The 19,118-nt window shown below is 48.6% G+C and overlaps 1 protein-coding gene across 5 annotated transcripts in view; it reads right to left on the bottom strand.

Moving 5' to 3' along the window:
* Positions 1-19,118, bottom strand: part of DUS2 (dihydrouridine synthase 2) — a 49,694-nt gene that overhangs the window by 674 nt on the left and 29,902 nt on the right. For all 5 annotated transcript variants that reach the window (XM_023246134.2, XM_023246130.2, XM_045046646.1 and 2 more), the window contains 9 exons: positions 15,977-16,024; positions 10,941-11,006; positions 10,685-10,755; positions 8,365-8,451; positions 6,844-7,012; positions 4,184-4,305; positions 2,494-2,643; positions 1,319-1,406; positions 105-178 (listed from right to left, as the gene is read on the bottom strand). In XM_023246134.2, coding sequence (XP_023101902.1) covers positions 105-178; positions 1,319-1,406; positions 2,494-2,643; positions 4,184-4,305; positions 6,844-7,012; positions 8,365-8,451; positions 10,685-10,755; positions 10,941-11,006; positions 15,977-16,024 — 875 coding nt within the window. The remainder of the gene's footprint in view (positions 1-104; positions 179-1,318; positions 1,407-2,493; positions 2,644-4,183; positions 4,306-6,843; positions 7,013-8,364; positions 8,452-10,684; positions 10,756-10,940; positions 11,007-15,976; positions 16,025-19,118) is intronic.

The raw sequence follows: 19,118 nt of genomic DNA, 5'->3' as shown, positions 1-19,118 counted from the left end.
GGATGCCACTGCCCAGGTACACCATCCTCCCCAAACCCTCTTACATCAATGTTGGGTACAGGCCCCTCATCCCAAGCCCCAAGCCCACTGATGAGGAAACTCACCACAAGGTGGACTGGTACTTTTGCTCAGCAACAGTCACAACAGAGCAGAAGAGGCGATCCAGGGGGCGCTGAACCTGGTGCAAAGAGAGCAAAGGCAACAGGGATGGCTACATGGGGACAAGAGGAATGAGCCCTGGGGCTCACCTGCCAGGATCACAAGGAAGGCAGGTAAAGGAAGTACTTCCCACCTAAGTTAAATGAAGGCTACTTGTATCACATGCTCCTCCCTAGCAGAAGTGCCTGGGCATCTGCCAGGGAAGAAAGACAGATACACAAACAGGTAACGACATTCCAGTATTTCAGGAGTTCAATCAGGGACCTAAGCAAAGGGCCATCAGAGCCCTTAGCTGCGCGTGACTATGGATCCTGCTTCTACTGACATCTGGATGGGCTAGGTCACCCAAAATGAGGAGGAGTTCACCAGATGGCAAAGGGGTAAGAGGGGGCAAGGATGTGGCAGAGAAGGTACACTTGGCAGAGTGACCAGATGATGCGGCTGGACAGAGAGCAGAGTGGACGAGACATGAAGCAGAAAGGCATGTGGGGGGCCCTGTGCTCTGTGTTGAGGTGCTGGAGCTTGATCCCAAAGGCACTGGGGAGAGGATGAGGACTTGAGCAGGGAGGCAGAGGTCAGATTCGCTTTGGAAAACTCGCTCTGGGAGAGGGGGACACAAGTCCCAGAAGGTACAAGTTTAGAGGTCAGAAGGTCAGTCCAGAAGAGACAGTGCAGCTTAAACAAGACATGGCCTTGGGGACAAGAGGAGGTGAAGCAAGACTGTCTTAAAGTGTCCACCAAGGGACCTCAAGTCTGGGGCCCAATTCTGTGCCCCAGTGGCTAAGGCCTGGTCCAAAAACATGTCTAACTTTTAGGTTTGAGCATTCTTCCTAAGTAAGTCAATAGGCCCTTTCCAGAGAAGTCTCCCTTGTCTAAGCAACACCACTGGCAGGGACTGGCCCAAGCAACCCCTTACATAGGCCTCAAGTTCAGTGTTATGAAAGTGGCCAGAATTAGACAACAGGCCCACTGACACAGAGAAGGGGCTATCATATCAGCAACTGGTCCGGCCGCCAGCAACCATTGCATATTGCAAGCCCACGGAAGACAAAGCCAGGCTCCAGCCAAGTAGTCTTGAGTTCAGGGTACAGGCTATGAGTGTGTTGGGGGTGATGACATCGGCCGTGGGAGCACTCTAGGGCCAGGTGCAGGACCTCACCGTGTCATACACAGGCTGCGCCAACTTCTCCCTCCGGCACCACTCCAGCAGGCACATCTTGGGGGTGATCTGGGGTGAGTATGCCCTCCTGGGAAAAGGAGAGGAAGGAGTCAGGGCTCACCCACCATCACCACCAGGCTTCTGCCTCAGGACTTCTGTACTTATTCCCCTGAGCTCCCATTTCTGTTCCACCAGTGGGGTGTGGCCTGGGTTCTGACTAAAAGGAAGATGGGCTTCAGCATGCTTGAGGAATTGCGATAGGATGTGAAATCCCGGCACTCTGAACTCTAGCCTGGAAAACAGCCTTCAAAAGCCAAAAAGGAAGGTTCCAGTTTGCCTCTTAAAACAAGACAGGAGGGAGTGGGTGGTGGTTGGGAATATAGATGGCCACACAGCGGTCTCAGATCTAGCTTACTACCCACCCTTATCATGTCCCCTGAGTATCAAGATGATCTGTTTCTGCCTTGGACACGGTGTACTCTTATTTCCAGAGTCAGAGCCAGTCGGTGATAGGGTGACAGAGTGGGAGGCACTATGTTCCAACTTCCCACCAGGAGCTCTCCCCAGATATGACTGACCAACTATGCCCACACTCCTTCCTCCCAAGCCCTTGCCAGACAAGACTGGCTCCCAGTATGGGCCCAGGGACCTGAGAAAGGCTCAGATCCCAGATGGCAGAAGACAAGGATGAGGACCTTACTCCAAGCTGAGTCACACTCTGAAGGAATAATCATCTTGAGGCTACTTCTGCCTAAAGAGGGAACCACAGGGCTGGTATGGGGCAGTGAGTATGGGGCAGTAGGTATGGGCAGGAGTTGCACAGCCAGATGAGGGCGAGGGTACCACTGCCTTGGAGGCAGCTAGATGCTCAGAGCCAGGGGAATAGCATAGACTTTCAAGAACAGGAGACAAGTTCTCCATCCCAAGTTGTGGGAGGGGGTGGATCAAAGAAAAGGTGTTTAGTCACACTTGAGACAACATGCACACCCCTGACAGTGCTGCCTGGGCTTTTTCAGGGGCCGTGTTCCTCAAAATGCCATCTCTGGGACACTGAAAAATGAGAACGAGTACCCAAACCCAGAAGACTTGTAGTCCCTAAGCTTAGCATTAACCATGTACAGCAGCCAGCTGAGGGCGCTGTCCCCAGCCAAGCTGAGGCCAAGCTGCAGACCTACCGGTCAAACTTGACAGCCATCTTAATGATACCAGAGGTGTCTTCAGCTGGTTCCCCCGCTGCCTCTGGGGTCCTGGCTAAGAACTCAGCCCGCCGGGCATTCAGCTCTTGTGTCATCTCCTCGTAAAAGGCACCAAGGCCAAAGGCCTCACTGTGGAGGGATAAGCAACGCAGTGTAAGTCCTTTAGTGGAATCAACATCTAGGAAACTACTGCAGTAGCCCAGGGCCTTGCCATTGAGAAATGCTCCTCCTCCCCACCGCCGCCCCACATATATATGAAAACACCACTGAGATCTAGCCATCAGGGGGTGCCTCCTACCTACCCCTGGGATCAGCCTGGACTGGCAGAGAGTGAATGTGAGCCTCTGGGGGTGGACACTGGAAGACAAGCTGGGGTGGGTGGAAAAGGCTGTAAAGGTCACCTCTACCACCTAAGCCCAGACTCTCTTCCAAAGAAGAAAACACATGCAAGTGACCCTAGCCAACAGTGAGTGAACTGACCTACACTGAACAAGCGCCTGGCTTATGCACAGCCTCATCCTCATGTGGACCCAAGGGAGAAAGAGACAGAGGCCACGACCACTAAGTGGTTCCCCACTTCCTGCCCCAGCCACAAGCAGTTAGGCCTAGACTAAACTGAGGTACCATCAAGAGCTACAAAATTATACTCTTTCTCTTGAGCTCATTAGACACCTGAGTCAACCCTCGTTAAGCTATGTGGGATAGGGACTGAACCAACACCACAAGCACAGGGTTGGGAAGAGTCTTCTGGCAACTCTTTTCCCTGCTAGGAAGCATCTTGAGGACCAGAGGGTATTTGTGAGGATGGGTGCCTGGGCACAAGCATGGTTTAGAAAAGTTTCTTTGATGGGGCACCTGGGTGGCTCAGTCGGTTAAGTGTCCAACTTTCAGCTCAGGTCATGATCTCACCCTTCATGGGTTCAAGCCACACATCGGGCTCCGTGCTGACAGCTTGAAGCCTGGAGCCTGCTTCAGATTCTGTGTCTCCCTCTCTCTCTGCTCCTCCCCTGCTCATGCTCTGTCTCTCTTTCTCAAAAATAATAAACGTTAAAAAAAATTTTAATTAAAAAAGAAAAGTTTCTTTGAGGAAGGAGGAAGCAGACAGCCAACATGAGGAGGAGAGAGCATTCAGGCAGAAGACCCAGTTTGAGTACAGGTGTGGGCCTGGGGAAATAGGTAAATATGGAGCCAAAGGAACAGGTACTAGACCACATTGTGAGGGGCCCCAAAGGTCAACCACCTGAACTGGAGCTATATCAAATGTAGAGGACCATGGGGTAGCCTCCCAGACTGCAAAGTGATGGGGTGTGGGCACAGGCTCAGGCCAGGGGCTCAATTCTGACCATTGGGTCTTGATGGCCTGGTGTGTGACAGATCTGTTACTGTGAAAGTCCCTTCCTCCCCAGGAATTCCCAAGCCCAGTCCCCAAATTCCTCCATCCTACTGGCACTGTAGTTCCCAAAATTCTGCTATGAGATCAGTCCAGAGATGGAAATTTCCAAAGGTTTCTTAAGTATCCTATTCTGTGAGGCAAAACTGCATCACCACCCCACTCCAGTACATCCACCTCCAGAAGCTGTATCCCTGGTCCCCTGATAGTCAACTAGGGCTCAGAGTCAAGTCTGGGCAACGTCTGCAAGTAATTATGGACAGCCATTGCCTCTCTCACCAAATTTCCTGGGAAGACTGGGCGGCATGGAGCAACCTTCCCTGGGGCGACTCCAACTGTTCTCGTAGCATCTGGCACAAGCAATACTTGGTGTTGGTGTAGTGGTTTTCATACTGCACAGCCTGAGGGAAGAACCAACATAAGCCTACTTGCTGCCCAGGTTCTGAGGCCTGAACTATGGCAGGGAAAGGGCCTCCAAGAGGGCATCAGAGGTATGCTTGCAGATGAGGTAGTGTGACCTCATAAGAAAAGCCACCTCCATCCTGGCCATTTACTCCTCCTGTTAGTGGCACAACGCTCAAGAGTCATAGCTGAGGGTCAGGAGCATATTCTACTGAACAGCCTGACAGAAGTCCAGATGTGTGGGGACCCCTTCCTGCTTCAGCCACCATAGGCTACCACAGAGGACCTGCTGCCATTCCAGGGCAGGGAGGAGGAGCAAGTCAAAATCTGGTGCGACAGGAACAGCACCAGGACAGGGGTGAGATTCTTCTATCTCTAAACACAGTGTAGAACAGCCTGTCTCCAGTCTACGGCCATACCACCCTGAACGCGCCCGATCTCGTCTGATCTCAGAAGCTAAGCAGGGTCGGGCCCGGTTAGTACTTGGATGGGAGAACAGCCTGTCTCCAATCGCCCCCGCCATGGGTAAGGCACAGCACAATGTGCCAGTCGTGTTCACATGTTACTTGTCACTTCACTGAGCTTCACAAGCGTGAGGTGCAGTTGTTACCCCTACTCCACAGACTGGAAATGCAGCCTCAGGAAGCAAGCTGACTGCACAGGGATACCCAGTAGAAGCCTGCCTGGCTGGGCAGACAGAAAAGCAGTGAGTGGAGGGTGCCCCAGCCTCTAGAACACCCTCCCACCCTTCACCCCCTACACTCTTCTAATCTCTTCACCTAGGCCTGTATCTTCAGTAACCGTGAAGGTACCGTGACATGCTGAGGACAAAGCAGAGATACGTTGGTAAAGCCCCAGCCGGTGGCAAGGCCTTGATCCAGCTTGTCAGAAGGCACCTGACTAGACCAGCAGCAGCCTTGCCTAAGCTTGAAAGCCACTCCCCTCCTTCAGGACTACAGCTCTTGAGAAGCCGCCAAAGGATGGACTGAGCAAGAATGACATCACCTTTTACCCAGTGAGCAAGCTCAGCACAGCTGAATGTATCTTCTCTGCTACAGACTTGCTACTCAGGTGGAAGAGCTAGATAGGCGACCTAGGCTAAGGCAAGGTCTCTAGCTGACTCAGGGTACTGGATGGCCTGGTGGTCACAAACCTGCCCAACAGGACACCTGGAACCCAGGAGATGAGGGCTGTAGTATCAAGCTGGGGAGGCTCTAGGGACAGAAACTGCCCATCTTTGGGCAGTTAGAAGCCTCAGGGCCTCCTACCATACCCAGCTTGCACAGTCCCAGGGATACCCACATGCCATGGCAGCCACAGAGCCAAAGGCATGCCCATGGCCTGAAGGGGGCATGGGCAGTCTGAGGATCTGAGAAGCTCCTGACCCTCCTAGGAGGGTGCAACTCCCAGTATCGAAGAGGATGAAGGCTAGACTCTCTGCTCAGGCCCAGTGCACTGATGAATTAGAAGTCCACCGACTGTCTCTCTGCCTGCAGACATGTACAGCTAATCACAGAGACTCACACAATTCCAGGATTGTACCAAAGGGACAGGGCAGGTGAACTGGTCAAAAAATTCCTTTAGAGGGATGGGGCACCTAGATGGCTCAGTCAGTTAAGCATCTGACTTAGGCTCAGGTCATGATCTTGTGGTTCATGAGTTCAAAGCCCACGTTGGTCTCTGTGCTGACAGCTCAGGGCCTGGAGTCTGCTTTGGATTCTGTGTCTCCCTCTCTCTCTGCCCTTCCCCTGCTCATGCTCTCTCTCTCAAAAGTAAAAAAAAAAAAAAAATTAAAAAGAATTTTTTTAAATTCCTTTAGAGGGAAATGTTTCTGGCACTACAATCAAGCTCTCAGTGAGAGGAAAAAGCTAGTCCCTAAGGAGAGGGTTAAAGTTAGGCTATTCCCTAAGTCAGAAGTTTAAGCGTTCTGGGAATGAGCAAGAGTTTTATTTTATTTCAAATAAGTCAACTCTACACCCAGTGTGGGGCTTGAACTCACGACCTCAAGATCACCAGCCACATGCTCCACCAACTGAGCCAGCCAGGCACCCCAGCAAGAGAATAGTTTTAGAAGTGATTCTGACGCATGACAAGATGCAAAGTCTCTGTACAGATAATCTATCCTCAACAATAGTTACAATGGCTTTTCTTAGCTGTAGCTGTTCAGACACCAACCACTGGCATGAGTGTCTTCAGTGACACAGATCCCATTGTCGTTGTGCATGCGTGTATATGTGTGTGGAGGATGTGAGAGAGAAAGATTCACATGTTTGGGGCCTTAGCAGCATCCTGAATCCCAGGGTCCTTGATAGGACCTCATTGCCTAGAAAGCTTTAGAAGGAGGTGATGGTAGGGGTTGCCCCAGCATCCTCTCTTCACATTGAAACCAAGGAGACCCAATGCTACATTATAAGAACTACAAAGAGAAGGAGAGGAACAACAATGGCTGCTGGGGGCTGGGGCTCACCCAAGGCACCTTCTGCAGGAAAGTGGCAGACAGTGAAAAATGTTTCTTTTGAAAAAGTGCATAGACGTACGTATCGAATGTACTTCTGCATGACCTCCTCCAGGGGTCGCAGACCCTCCTTGAGGAAGATGGATGGGTTCCACATGGCGGCTCGGGCCACCATCACTGAAGAGGCTGCTGTGGCTTGTCGAAAATCCTCTATGTCCAAATATTCTTGGATGTGGTCATGAGATCCTCCGCTGAAAGGCAACAGGGGAGTGAGGGGTATCCTCATACTAGCATCTTCAGAAAAAAGCAACTCCCAGATCTGCTACTCATTAACCATGTGGCTTTGACCAAATCCTTCAGCTGTGAGTACTTTGGGAGACTGGAGGTTAGAACACACACCCCACTATGGGGTCAGAAACACCAAGTGAGATAACACAGTGAAACAGCCTGAACCAGGCCTGGCACTTAACAGGTGTCTCAGAGATTTTACCTTCCTTCCCTCCTCCTCATCCTAGACAGTGGCTAAAGCCAGCCCAAATCTGAAGACAGGTCTGTTACGTGGATGCTGGGATCACAGAAAGATCCCCAGCCTGGAGCACCTATATACCTACTAACAGGTGGGTCAAAAACCACAGACACAGTGGTGATCATGAGAGGAAGGAAGGAGGCCCAGTTTGGTTGCAATTTCCCTTCCTGCCACCCCGAGGCCCCAAGGGCCCCCTTGGAAACTGCTCCATTTGCATCTGTTCCATTGGGGGCCAGGTGGCAGCCTCAATCCAGGCACAGCCTTATATGTATGGTGGGGAAGACCCTCAGGTGGCAGCAGCAGCAACAGGATCCAGGGTCTTGAGTACCCTACCCTCTCCACGCCAGCCCTAAAACTCCTGGCCTGGGAACAACCAAGCCTGGCTACCACCCCCAACCTTAACTCGCTCCCTCCTTCCCACCAGGCAGGCATGCCCTTTGTCAGGACTTCGGGGCTTTAGAATTTCTGTTCCCATCTTGCCTTCAGGCTCTATGCCATCCTAAGGTGCAAGGCTGCACTGGACTGGCCCACATGGCCAGTGCCCCAATGACAACTGGACACTGTCTTACTGCTAAGCCTCTGGGCTGGTCACTGGTACCTCAGAACTGTCAGTCTCATTCCCTGGTCCTATGGCTGCCCAGAATGCTTGTCTGGGCTTTGCACTGTGACCTGCCTTATGCCCCCTGAGCCATACTTCTGTATGCTCTGGCTTGGGACTACTCACCCTACACCCTGCACACCTGACTCTGGGTGTGACATCACTTTTGCCTTGGGTCTGCTTCAGCGGCCGCTTTCTTGCTCTCCCTGTCTCCTGAACACTCCTACCCTCAACCCATCTATCAAAATGCCCTGGGACCCTGCCTACTGCACACCTACATCGGCCACTCACCAGAGGCTAGTGGACACAATAGGTACTTTTCAGCTTCATGTCCAACCTCATTTTTTTGTACTACCCTTTTTTCCTTTTCCCTTAGGTCATTTTTTAATGCTAGCTCATTCCATTTTTTGTATGCCAGCTCAAACTTCTCTGAGTGAGGTGGAGCACAAAAAAGTAAACGATGAGGAAGAGAGGCTTACTTGGCTATGACAGGAATGGAGAGGGTTTCAGCAATGGCTCTGATGGCTTCACAGCTTACAGGGTGCTGAGGTCTTTCTTCCCGCTTTCTTGGAGATAAAGAAAAAAGGATGGGCTGAGGGCTGAGGCCATATCACAGTTCAAACTAAGGTTTACCTTAGCCAAACCCTACCATCCTCCCTACTGAACCTCAGGAAGGCCATGTGGCCATGAAGGACAGGGTTCTGGGCTGCAGAGGATGGCTCTCCATGACCTCTGTTGTAAGAGGCAGGAGCAGCACAAGTCCCTGCTGAGAAGGCAAGTCCAGCCCTTGCAGGCCTGCAGGTGAGGTGTGGCTGCACAGGGCTGGTGTGGGTGGCCTGGCTCCCAAGGTCACACTGCCTTTCCTTGGCTTCCCTTCACCTGTGCCAGAGATGAGGGACAGTGCTATAAGAATGCTGCCCCTACTGTCCCGGTGCTGCCCTCCCCACGAGACTGGGAACAGCTGCTGCCCTCAGACTGGCCACTCCCACACAGCTGCCTATGCTGAGGCTGAGTTGGGCAGCTGATCCTGGGGAGAGGCACCTGGCACAGGGCAGACCCAGCAGGCAGGACAGGCCACAGATCATGGCTGTCACAACAAGCCCCGGAGAGGTAGGACCACAACCTAAGCCCCCTCCTTCCAAGGTCACCTGCAAGAGGTTCTTGTGTATGAGTGAATGAGTCTTAGAGATGCTGAAGTGAAGCCTGATTTAAGCTATGCTCAGGAACAAGCAAGAGAGATGGTCAACCAGACAGCCCTTGCTCAGGTCTTGTCTGCATGCATCTCCTCTGGTATGCTCCTCAACAAAAGGGTCAGGAGGCTCAACAAAAGCCTCAGAAGGCCCTGTCAACCCATCCTCACCTCTACCTCCCCACACCCCAGCAGCCCATTTGAGCCCAGAACCCATCCTCAACAGCTTTGATGGCCAGAAAGCCCCTCTTTAAACTCACCCGAATCTGTCTTCCTGGTGTTTCCAACTACTGGTAAAAAGGAATAGCTGTATTTATTCAGAGAACACCATATGCCAGGCACTGTGCCAAGGCTATATATTCACAACCTCATAAAAGCCTCAAGACAACCTTATAAAGCAGAAATTATCTTAATTTCCAAATGAAAAATGTGGTACTCAGAGAGGTTAAGTGATTTATCCAAGGATATACAGCCAACAAGCAGCAGAAACGGGAGCCCAAACCAGGCAGTCTGAGCCTAGAGCCTGCTGCCACAGGGAGGAGCTTGCATGTACACGTGTGTAGCCTTTCCCCGCCCCCTACTGGCTTCAGCCCACACAGCTCTCCTTTTCCCTTACACATGTTGGGAGTTAACATTTTCTCTGAAAATGCTGTCATAGACACATCCAGCAAAAAGTGGGCTGTTCCTATAAGAACCCTGAATCCAAAAGGAACATCACTCAGAGAAGAGAGGTCACTCTGGCCAAAGTCTGTTGACCTGGGATTCTGTACAAAACTACATCATAGGGGTGCCTGGGTGGCTCAGCCGGTTAAGTGTCCAACTCTTGATCTCACCTCAGGTCATGATCTCACGGTTCATTAGGCTCTGCATTGACGGCACAGAGCCTGCTTGGGATTCTTTCTCTCCCTCTCTCTGCCCCTCTCTCACTCGCATTCTTTTGTGTGCTCTCCCTGACTCAAAATAAGTAAACTTTACCAAAAAAAAAAATGTACATCATGGACACACGGAACAAGTCTAACTGGGAAACCAAAAGTAGCCTTCAGCAACACCTCAGCTCCCAGAAGACAGCATATTAGCTACAGATACAAGAGCTGTTTAAAGTAGTCACTGTGACAGCTGGCAGTCCAAGAAGGGCAGACAAAAGAGACAATGCCATTAAAAGCAGAGCCATCTGCATGGGGTCATTTGGGGGAGAAGCTATTGCTCAATGTATTGGAAAGCAAATGAGATTCAGAGTCAGAGTTCTAATTCCACCACTTCCTGGCTGCACAGTACAACTGTGAACCTATCACTCAATCTCTACCATTTACACATCCTGAGGGTAGAAGCGTTTCCCCTTCCTCTTGTGTCTTTAAACTCAATCTTCCTCTCCTTTTCTGTCTCTAAACTCAGTGTAGCGTCTACCACCAGTAGGTGTTCAGTGAATGAAACAAAGAAAAATGCCCACCCATGAAGGGTTTAGCTGCCCTCAGGACTCAAAGGATGTCAAAGAGCTAGGCAGAGGCAGGCTGCATAGGTAGAAGAAAAGTTGGCTGTCATCTAGGGTCTGACAAAGGATTGTTATGATGGTTGAGGACTGCAAGTCAGTCACTAGATAGGGAACCACTCACCTCCCATGAACTGCAACGGCAGCAATGCCAGTCCTTTCTATCCGCTTCACAAGGCTCAGGGTATCTTCCAGCTGGGGAAGAGGACAGTCCAGGGTGGTTAGAGAAGCTACCCAGCGAATAGCTGCCAGCTCCAAAAGTGAGCTCAGCCCCACTCCCTCCTCCAACCTAAGTCAACTGTCCTCGAGAACCATTCACCTCCTCCCAAAACAGCATCCTTTGAAAAAATGGACCTTGAAACGTAACACATCATCCTTACCGAGGGCAGGATGCGAATCTTGCAGGTCACAGGTCTGCGAGTCCCTTTAACAAGAGTGCTGAGGATCTGCAGAGAGGAAAACACAAACACTTCTGGAAAAACCACCACAATCGCTCATACTAATTAACTCTGTTACAGACCTGTGCATTAGGCGCATACAGTGATGTATGTCAATTTCTTGGTAAAACTAGAAAATCTTTTCAATTTTTAAAAAAGTTTCAGCTTGGGGCGCCTGGGTGGCTCAGTCGGTTAGGCGGCCGACTTCGGCTCAGGTCATGATCTCACAGTCCATGAGTTCGAGCCCCGCGTCAGGCTCTGTGCTGACAGCTCAGAGCCTGGAGCCTGTTTCGGATTCTGTGTCTCCCTCTCTCTGACCCTCCCCTGTTCATGCTCTGTCTCTCTCTGTCTCAAAAATAAATAAACGTTATAAAAAAAAATTTTTTTTAATAAAAATAAAAAAGTCTCAGCTTAACATACTCCCTCCTCCAAAGGATTCTGAGGCCTAGTCCTGGTTGAGAACACACGGCTGACAGCTTCATTCCTGCATGAAAGCAATGTTCCCTGAGTGCTGTTCCAGGATCTACTGAGTGAGAGAGCAAGGAAGGTTTTACAGGTCCTGGACCCTGTCCTCATATGCCTCTCTTTAGGTGAGTCAGATATACAGAAGTGAAATGGCAAAGGAAAAAACAACATATTCAACACATTATAAAGTGTTAATTTGCACAGTAATTGCAAAGGACTTCAAAGAAAGATCAAGAAGTTATACAGGAAAGTGTCAGAGAAGTGTCAAGGCCAGGTCACGTATGAATCAGAGATCAAGAGACATGCAGATGACAGTGAATGTCTGTGGCATTGCTATCTTCTTCCCTTATCGAAAATTTCAGGCCAGGGGTGCCAGGCTGTCTCAGTCATACAGCATCCAACTCTTGATCTCGGGGTCATGAGTTTGAGCCCCACGTTGGATGTAGAGATTACTTCAAAATAATAATTTTTAAAAAACTTTTTTTTTTTTAAATTTCAGTCTAGACAAGCTGGAGGGAAGGTGATCCCAAGAGCTCTCTTCTAAGAACTGACTGCCAGAAGAGCAGAGAGGACACCCACGCAGCTGGTGCCAGTCTTGGTTCTAGACAAGTGGGGGCAGCAGAGAGCGAGACTGAAAGAACCAGTCGAGGAGGCCTTTCAGGGACATTCTCTGGCAAACCGCTCCAGAAGACATGAGACGAAGAGGCTAGGCTGACAAGGCACGTTAACAGATCACAGGCAAGACAGGGCCTGTTGAACAAGGACCAATGCCAAAGACTGGCAGGAAGGAACAGTCCCCAGATGCTGCCCCAGGAGGCATACTGGACCTGTGGTCCTAGGGTCACTCTGGCAGGCCTTAAGGGGGCAGCTACCCTTTAAGGCAGTGGGGGTGGGGAACTGCCAGATCCACTGAGATACACAATAAAAAAATTCTCCCTTGAGTCCTATCTCTCACGCTAACCATAGCACATCTGGAAGGTTCCTTTGCTATTGTGGACTTAGAATCCCATAATGTTTGGGGTGCCTGGGTGGCTCCGTCAGTTGAGTGTCTATTGATTTCGACTCAGGCCATGATCCCATGGTTGTGGGACTGAGCCCTGCTTCAGGCTCTGCGCTGAGTGTGGAACCTGCTTGGAATTCTCTCTCCCTCTCCCTCTGCCCCTCCTCTACCCATGTGTGTGTGTGCTTTCTCTCTCTCTAAAATAAATACAATGAAAAAAAAATTTTTTTTTAAATACAAGAACCCCCTGATATTTGGTGACTGAAGCAACATGAGCTGGTTTGATCCAGTTCTCTGTTTTGCAGAACTTCCTTTGCTGTATTTCATCCAAGTAGCTCTAAGCACTTTCTTTGGTATTTCTGTTCATTTCATGTGCTTGTTCAGAATCAGGAAGGAAATTAGTAATCAAAATGCCCAGCCACCTGCAAAGGTCACATTAAGGGGAACGGGTGACGAGAATCTGTCTTCTGGCTAGGCCCTAGCATGAAACCCCCCTAGACTCAACTCTCCCAGATCCAAGTCACACCACCTGTCTCTGTACTATGAAAATCAGTGAGGGAGAAGGACCTGAGATAGGCTCATAACAGATAACACAGATAACACAACACATCTACCCACAGGCAGACTCAACTCATCAGATCCACCAGCTGACTCAAGAAAAGCAGACTCTTAGCTCCCCTGGTTGTTGGGGAATGAGTGGAAAGGAGGATGGAGAGCATAGGCTTAGGTATCACTGAGAACTGAGTTCAAGTTCTGGCCCTGCCAGTTGTTAGCCTTGGCCCAAGTGCAAGATGCACAGGGGGATGCCCTGGGCAGCCACGGGGGTCAGATCTTGGAGTCCAGGGGTTAGAGAAAGGATATTACTAACTAAGAGTCTAAAACTAAGGTCCTTGGGGCACCTGGGTGGCTCAGTCAGTTAATTGTCCGACTTCAGCTCAGGCCATGATCTCGTGGTTTGTGAGTTAGAGCCCGCATCGGGCTCTGTGCTGACGGCTCAGAGCCTGGAGCCTGCTTTGGATTCTGTGTCTCCCCTTCTCTCTGCTTCTCCCATGCTCATGCTCTGTCTCTCTCTGTCTCTTGATAATAAATAAATGTTTAAAAACTTTTTTTTATTAAACTAAGGGTCTTAACCTAGGAAAGATGTATCAGTGTTACCAAGAAAGATTTTTCAAAAGACTAATTAATACTTCCTCCCTGCCCCTATCTACCCCACGCCTATACAGAATTCTCAACAGATAGAACACCAAAAAGAGAAGAAGCAGAATGAACTGAGCAGTTTAACTCTTCTGCCTCATGTGTGAGACATGTCTTATCCAAAGAGGGGCAGTGGAGAAGACAGAGCCAACAGCCTAGGTAGGAGAAGCCAGACACTGGAGAATAATAAAGATGTCTGAGTGCATGTGTTGTGAAGCAACACCACCCCATCCCGGGCCCTCTTCCCCAAGGCGGGGTGATGAATTTGACATCCACAGTTGTCCACATCCACTCCATCCTACACAGAGGGGTCTGACTAGAGGTTCCTAAGTACAGATGTCAACTGATCCGTAGCTAGACACTTCTAAACTACACCCAGGCACCTCTAAACTGAGATGCCATCAAGAGGGAGCACTGATATTGGCATAGGGGTCACAAGACCATGGCTCCAGACACTGCTCTGCCTGCTACTTACTTGCTATATAATCTTGGGCAAACTACTTTTATCTCTCTGTGCTTTAGTTTTATTATTGTTGATCAAATAGAGATAACAAATGCCTGCCCTATTTACTTCAAGGGGTTTGAAGAACAAATGGAATAAATGCTAGAATATAATTTGAAAAGGAAATTACCCTACAAACCGCAGGGATATACTATAGGTACTATATACATATATAGGCACGTTATATATATTACTACAGTACATAATATATATATTACATGTTATGTTATTTATATATAAGTATTATATATTATTATTATACATACAGTGTGCATATATATGTGTGTGTGTGTGTGTGTGTACCTATCTTCACGTGGAGAAAATGAAAAGGCACCAAGCCCCTCAACACATTGGTCTTCCAATATCCCAAAGACAGTGGGGCTGGAGGAATATATATGGTTGAGCTGCTGACACAGCAGCCAGCACAAATAATGGCAGCTTTTATTGGTGGTGCCCTATCCCAAGTTACTCTTGCCTATGAGAGGCACTAGAAGGTTTAAAGCGCAGACAGGGAAGCCGGAATGGAGGATGAAAACAAAGGAACTAAGAGGAGCAACAAGGAGAGAACTGGTAGACTGACAAAGAAGTAAAAGGTGCATATGGCTTGGTAGAAAATGTCACCCCTACAGGCCCTGGCAGCTCACAACACGGTGACAAACGCCAACCTGGCTGCAGGGCCTCATAAACCTGACCTTTGGAATCACCAAGGGAAGGGGAGCAGAGGCGACCAAGCTCAACTTGCCTCACATGACACTGGCCAGGCTGCTCTCAAAGGCTGGTGGTGGACTCTGCCAGTGTGCAGGGGACCCACTGTTGCTCTCAGCAAGCCCGCTGGGAGAGGCCAACCCCCACCACCACTGGCACAGAGTCTGTCCATAATCTACACATAGCCTGGCCTATGCTCACATGATCTTCTCCGAAGGTAGATAGGCAATACAGAGGAGCCTCTAAATAACTCCTTAAGCCCCTCGGCTCTCAGTTGACATGTCTCCAAGCCCCGGACTTTGGAGGAACTCCAAGGCTGCTATTGGTTCATTCAGGGGTTCCCAAACCTGACTGTATGTCACAATCACTGGGAAGCCTTTCAAAAATTTTCCAGACTCCAGGGGTGCCTAACAACACCAGCATAGGACTCTTGATCTTAGGGTCGTAAGTTTAAGCTCCACACTGGGCACAGAGCTTACTTAAAGAAAAAATTTGTCAGACTCCAGGTGGAGTAACTGATAAACTGAGTCATTAAATCTTGAGGGAGGAGGGGTGCCTGGGTGGCTCAGTTGGTTAAGCGTCCGACTTTGATTTCGGCTCAGGCCATGATCTCATGGTTCATGAGTTCGAGTCCCACATCGGGCTCTCTGCTGGCAGTGCAGAGTCCACTTTGGATCCTCTGTCCTCCTCTCTCTCTGCCCCTCCCCTGCTCACGTGCACATACTCTCTCTCTCTCCGTCTCAAAAATAAACTAACATTAAAAAAAAAAATCGGGGCCCCTGGGTGGCGCAGTCGGTTAAGCGTCCGACTTCAGCCAGGTCACGATCTCGCGGTCCGTGAGTTCGAGCCCCGCGTCGGGCTCTGGGCTGATGGCTCAGAGCCTGGAGCCTGTTTCCGATTCTGTGTCTCCCTCTCTCTCTGCCTCTCCCCCGTTCATGCTCTGTCTCTCTCTGTCCCAAAAATAAATAAACGTTAAAAAAAATATATATATATGCATTAGGACAGATTAAAAAAAAAAATCTTGTTGGGGGAGATGAGTGTGGGTGCATGTTCAGACAACTCTAGTTCACAAGCAAGTTTAAGGACCTCTATTTTCACTCCTGCAGGACTTACCTTCTCAATCTTGTCAGGGTCTGACAGCAGAGCAGCTCCCATTCCCCCCTAAGAAAAAGCACACAGAGGGTCTTCTTACACTTGGAGAAGGGTGGTCCCTCCCCATGGTATGGCAACGTGGTGTGGCAACCTGGCACTCACAGCTAAGAGACCAAGCAAGGTTCACTGGCAATTAGCACTTCCCCTCAGCAAGAAGGAAAGCAGCAGCAACTAGGCTCACAATGCCAGGGATCAGAGTTTGATGAATTCTAAAAGTCATCACTCTGATCCTCTTAGCAAAATCCACAGATCTATCCAGAAGTGGGTTCTACAAAAATTGTTTTTCAGGAGTGCCCATTCCCTACTCAGGATCTCATTGTCTCAATAAGCTAAACCCCACAATCTGCCAAGCCCTTTAAAAAGCAATGAAGCATTCTCCCTTCGAAATGAGATCCAATGTACCTTCCTCCTATCCTACCAACACTTGCTTTGGTACCACCACCGCCAGCAAAGCCACTTAGAGGAATATAACCTGCAAATCTTGTCCAGGCTCTTCTTCCCTGCCAGCAACAATGCTCCAGACCAGCATCAAACTCTAGCAAAAGCCCCAGCTAATGGAAACCAACAACCTGAGGAGCTACTTAAATCCTGACATTAACAACACCAGTTGAGTTTTGATGGTGAGATTATTAGTGATTGGTGTTTTTTTGTTTTTGGAGGGTTTTTTTTGTACTTTTCTATATCACACAAGTTCTGGACAATGGTATGAATTACTTTAATAATCAGGAAACGGGAGGATCTCTACAACGGTAAAGGGAAAAAAACAAACCCAATAAATAAATCGCTTGTCAGTATATAGACTGCATGCCAATGAATGCTCATAGGATGGGCTCAGAAGTTTTAAGTTCAGTTATTACAGTGTAATTTCCTATTTAAGGATGACAGATTAGAATCAGAGAACTCTGAACCACCACAGACTCAGCCAGCCTGAGCTTGCATTTCAGAGAAAAATGGGAAAGGCAGAGGAGCTACCAGCCCTGGCCTACCTTGTTACAGATACAACCTTAGAGGCCTTAAGGAAAGCCCTGGCCACTCACCCCAACTCCGTGTGTCCTCACACATGATCCGGCCCTTCCTTGGGTAATCACAGAATCTAAAATCCAGTCTTACTGGCCCTTCCACAACAATGGTTTTCTCAATTAGTATTTCCTTCCTTCCTTCCTTTCTTTTTAACTTATTTGCTTTTTTGAATAGGTGACACATTAAAAATTTTCAAGGTTCAAAAGGGAAAAAGTAAGAACTCTCCTTCCCTGAGGAATGGAAAACTTTTCATATTATGTTTTCTATAAGGCTTCAATTTTTGAACCACGAGAAGAGAGTGGCTATTCAGGTGGCATGTACTGGTATAGCACACTGGTAGACATCTGTTCTGACCGGTCAGGGCCAGTGCTGTACCAGTTGTTAGTTATTTTGGGAAGCACCCCTATAATGGGAATTTATTCCCTATGCCAAACCAAAGAAAAACTTGGTTTCCTTCCCCAGGGAAAGGCAGTGTTACTAGTTTCCTGTGTGTCTTTCCAAATACATTCTACGAAGAGAAATGTAAATATATACATAAATATTCATTCCCCATTCCTCATATATAAATGGTGGTATACCATATCTAATTTGGCTCCTTGCTTTTTCATTCCACAATGTGTCAAGGAGATTATGCCACTAATTTAAACTCTGCTCCTTACATAACTCAGAAGCACAAAGGAGTAATTAGAAGACAGCAAAATATGGTCCCAAGTTTTCAACTCCTCATTGACAATTTCAAACCTCCATAATCCCTTGAAATAGCTGTCGACAAGCCCTGTGGCTTTCAAGCATCCAAAGATCCTTTCCCTCAAGTAGCCTTCTGCCTCCTGGCCTAAAGCCAAAGCCCCAAGCCACATAACTCCTGGGAGCAGAGTGGCTGATTCTGGGCAGTGGATCCAGGGGGACATCTGCTATGTCTACACTGCAGATCCTGACCATGAACCTGTGATAAGATTCCCAGCGGCAGCCCTGCAGTCAGTCCCAAGCTGTTCTTGTTTTCTGCCCCACACATGCTTTTCTTCCAGCAGTCCCAATCACACTGAAGACCAACTGTCCTCCTGGCTACTGGTCTTTCCTCCCTCTCCCGCAACCACTCACCCCACCTTCCCACACCCGGTCTGATCATTTGCCACCCAACTCCTATCAAATTCTACTCCAGTTTCACTTCTCTCCCCATCCCTGGTCTCCCCTATGAACCCAGGACGTTCATCTCCCAAATCTGTGTTTCTAAGTATTTCTACACAGAATATATTTGGAAAGAGATAAGAAAATAGTAACACTGGTTTCCCCTAGGGAAGGAAACTAAGTTTCTGATCACATGCCTTCTCTGTTCAAAAAGGTGAGAAATATCAAAAGTCCAAGTTCAGCTAATCTGGTCCTAACCAAAATTTACAATCCTGTGCTCCTCTGCTTTCTCTTTGTCTTCCGATACCCAACTCTCAAGTCAAATCAAGGTTCTCTGCCTCTACCTCATGTTGGCCTCCAGGCCCCTGCCTCTGCCACTCCCTCTGCCTGCAGGGTCCCAAATCTCCTCATCAAGGACCACATTTCCCTATATGATACTGAGTTTAAGGGCTGCCTTTCCACTCCTTTCTGTGAGCTACCCTAGCACTGTTCTGACCTTCTGATATGACAATGGGGACACATGTATTGCATGCTCTATTTTTTTAAATATATGTCTCAGTTTTATTCATGAAACAACAAAGTCCTGTTCACATTTTTTCTTTTAACATTCACATCATTAATTACTCACGCATAAGTGCTCTGTGTGTGTTTATCTATGTGTGTATGTGTATGTGTGTGTATATATATAAAATTTTTCCTGAACTATTTCCAGGTAAGTTACATTACATGATAGCCCTTCACACTGAAACATTTCAATGTGTATTTTCTAAGAATAGAGATATTCTTGGGATGCCTCATTGGCTCAGTCAGTGGAGCATGCAACTCTTGATCTAAGGGTTATGAGTTTGAGCCCCACATTGGGTATAAAGATTACTTAAAAATAAAATCTTAAAAAAAAAAAGAATAGAGATATTCTTACAAAACCATAGAAGAGTTATCAATTTGATAAATTTACACT

This window comes from Felis catus, chromosome E2 (genome assembly GCF_018350175.1).
Source record: "Felis catus isolate Fca126 chromosome E2, F.catus_Fca126_mat1.0, whole genome shotgun sequence".
NCBI classification, from domain to species: domain Eukaryota; kingdom Metazoa; phylum Chordata; class Mammalia; order Carnivora; family Felidae; genus Felis; species Felis catus.
Note: the sequence above shows the minus strand (reverse complement) of the source record. Positions and strands in the feature narration are given on the sequence as shown.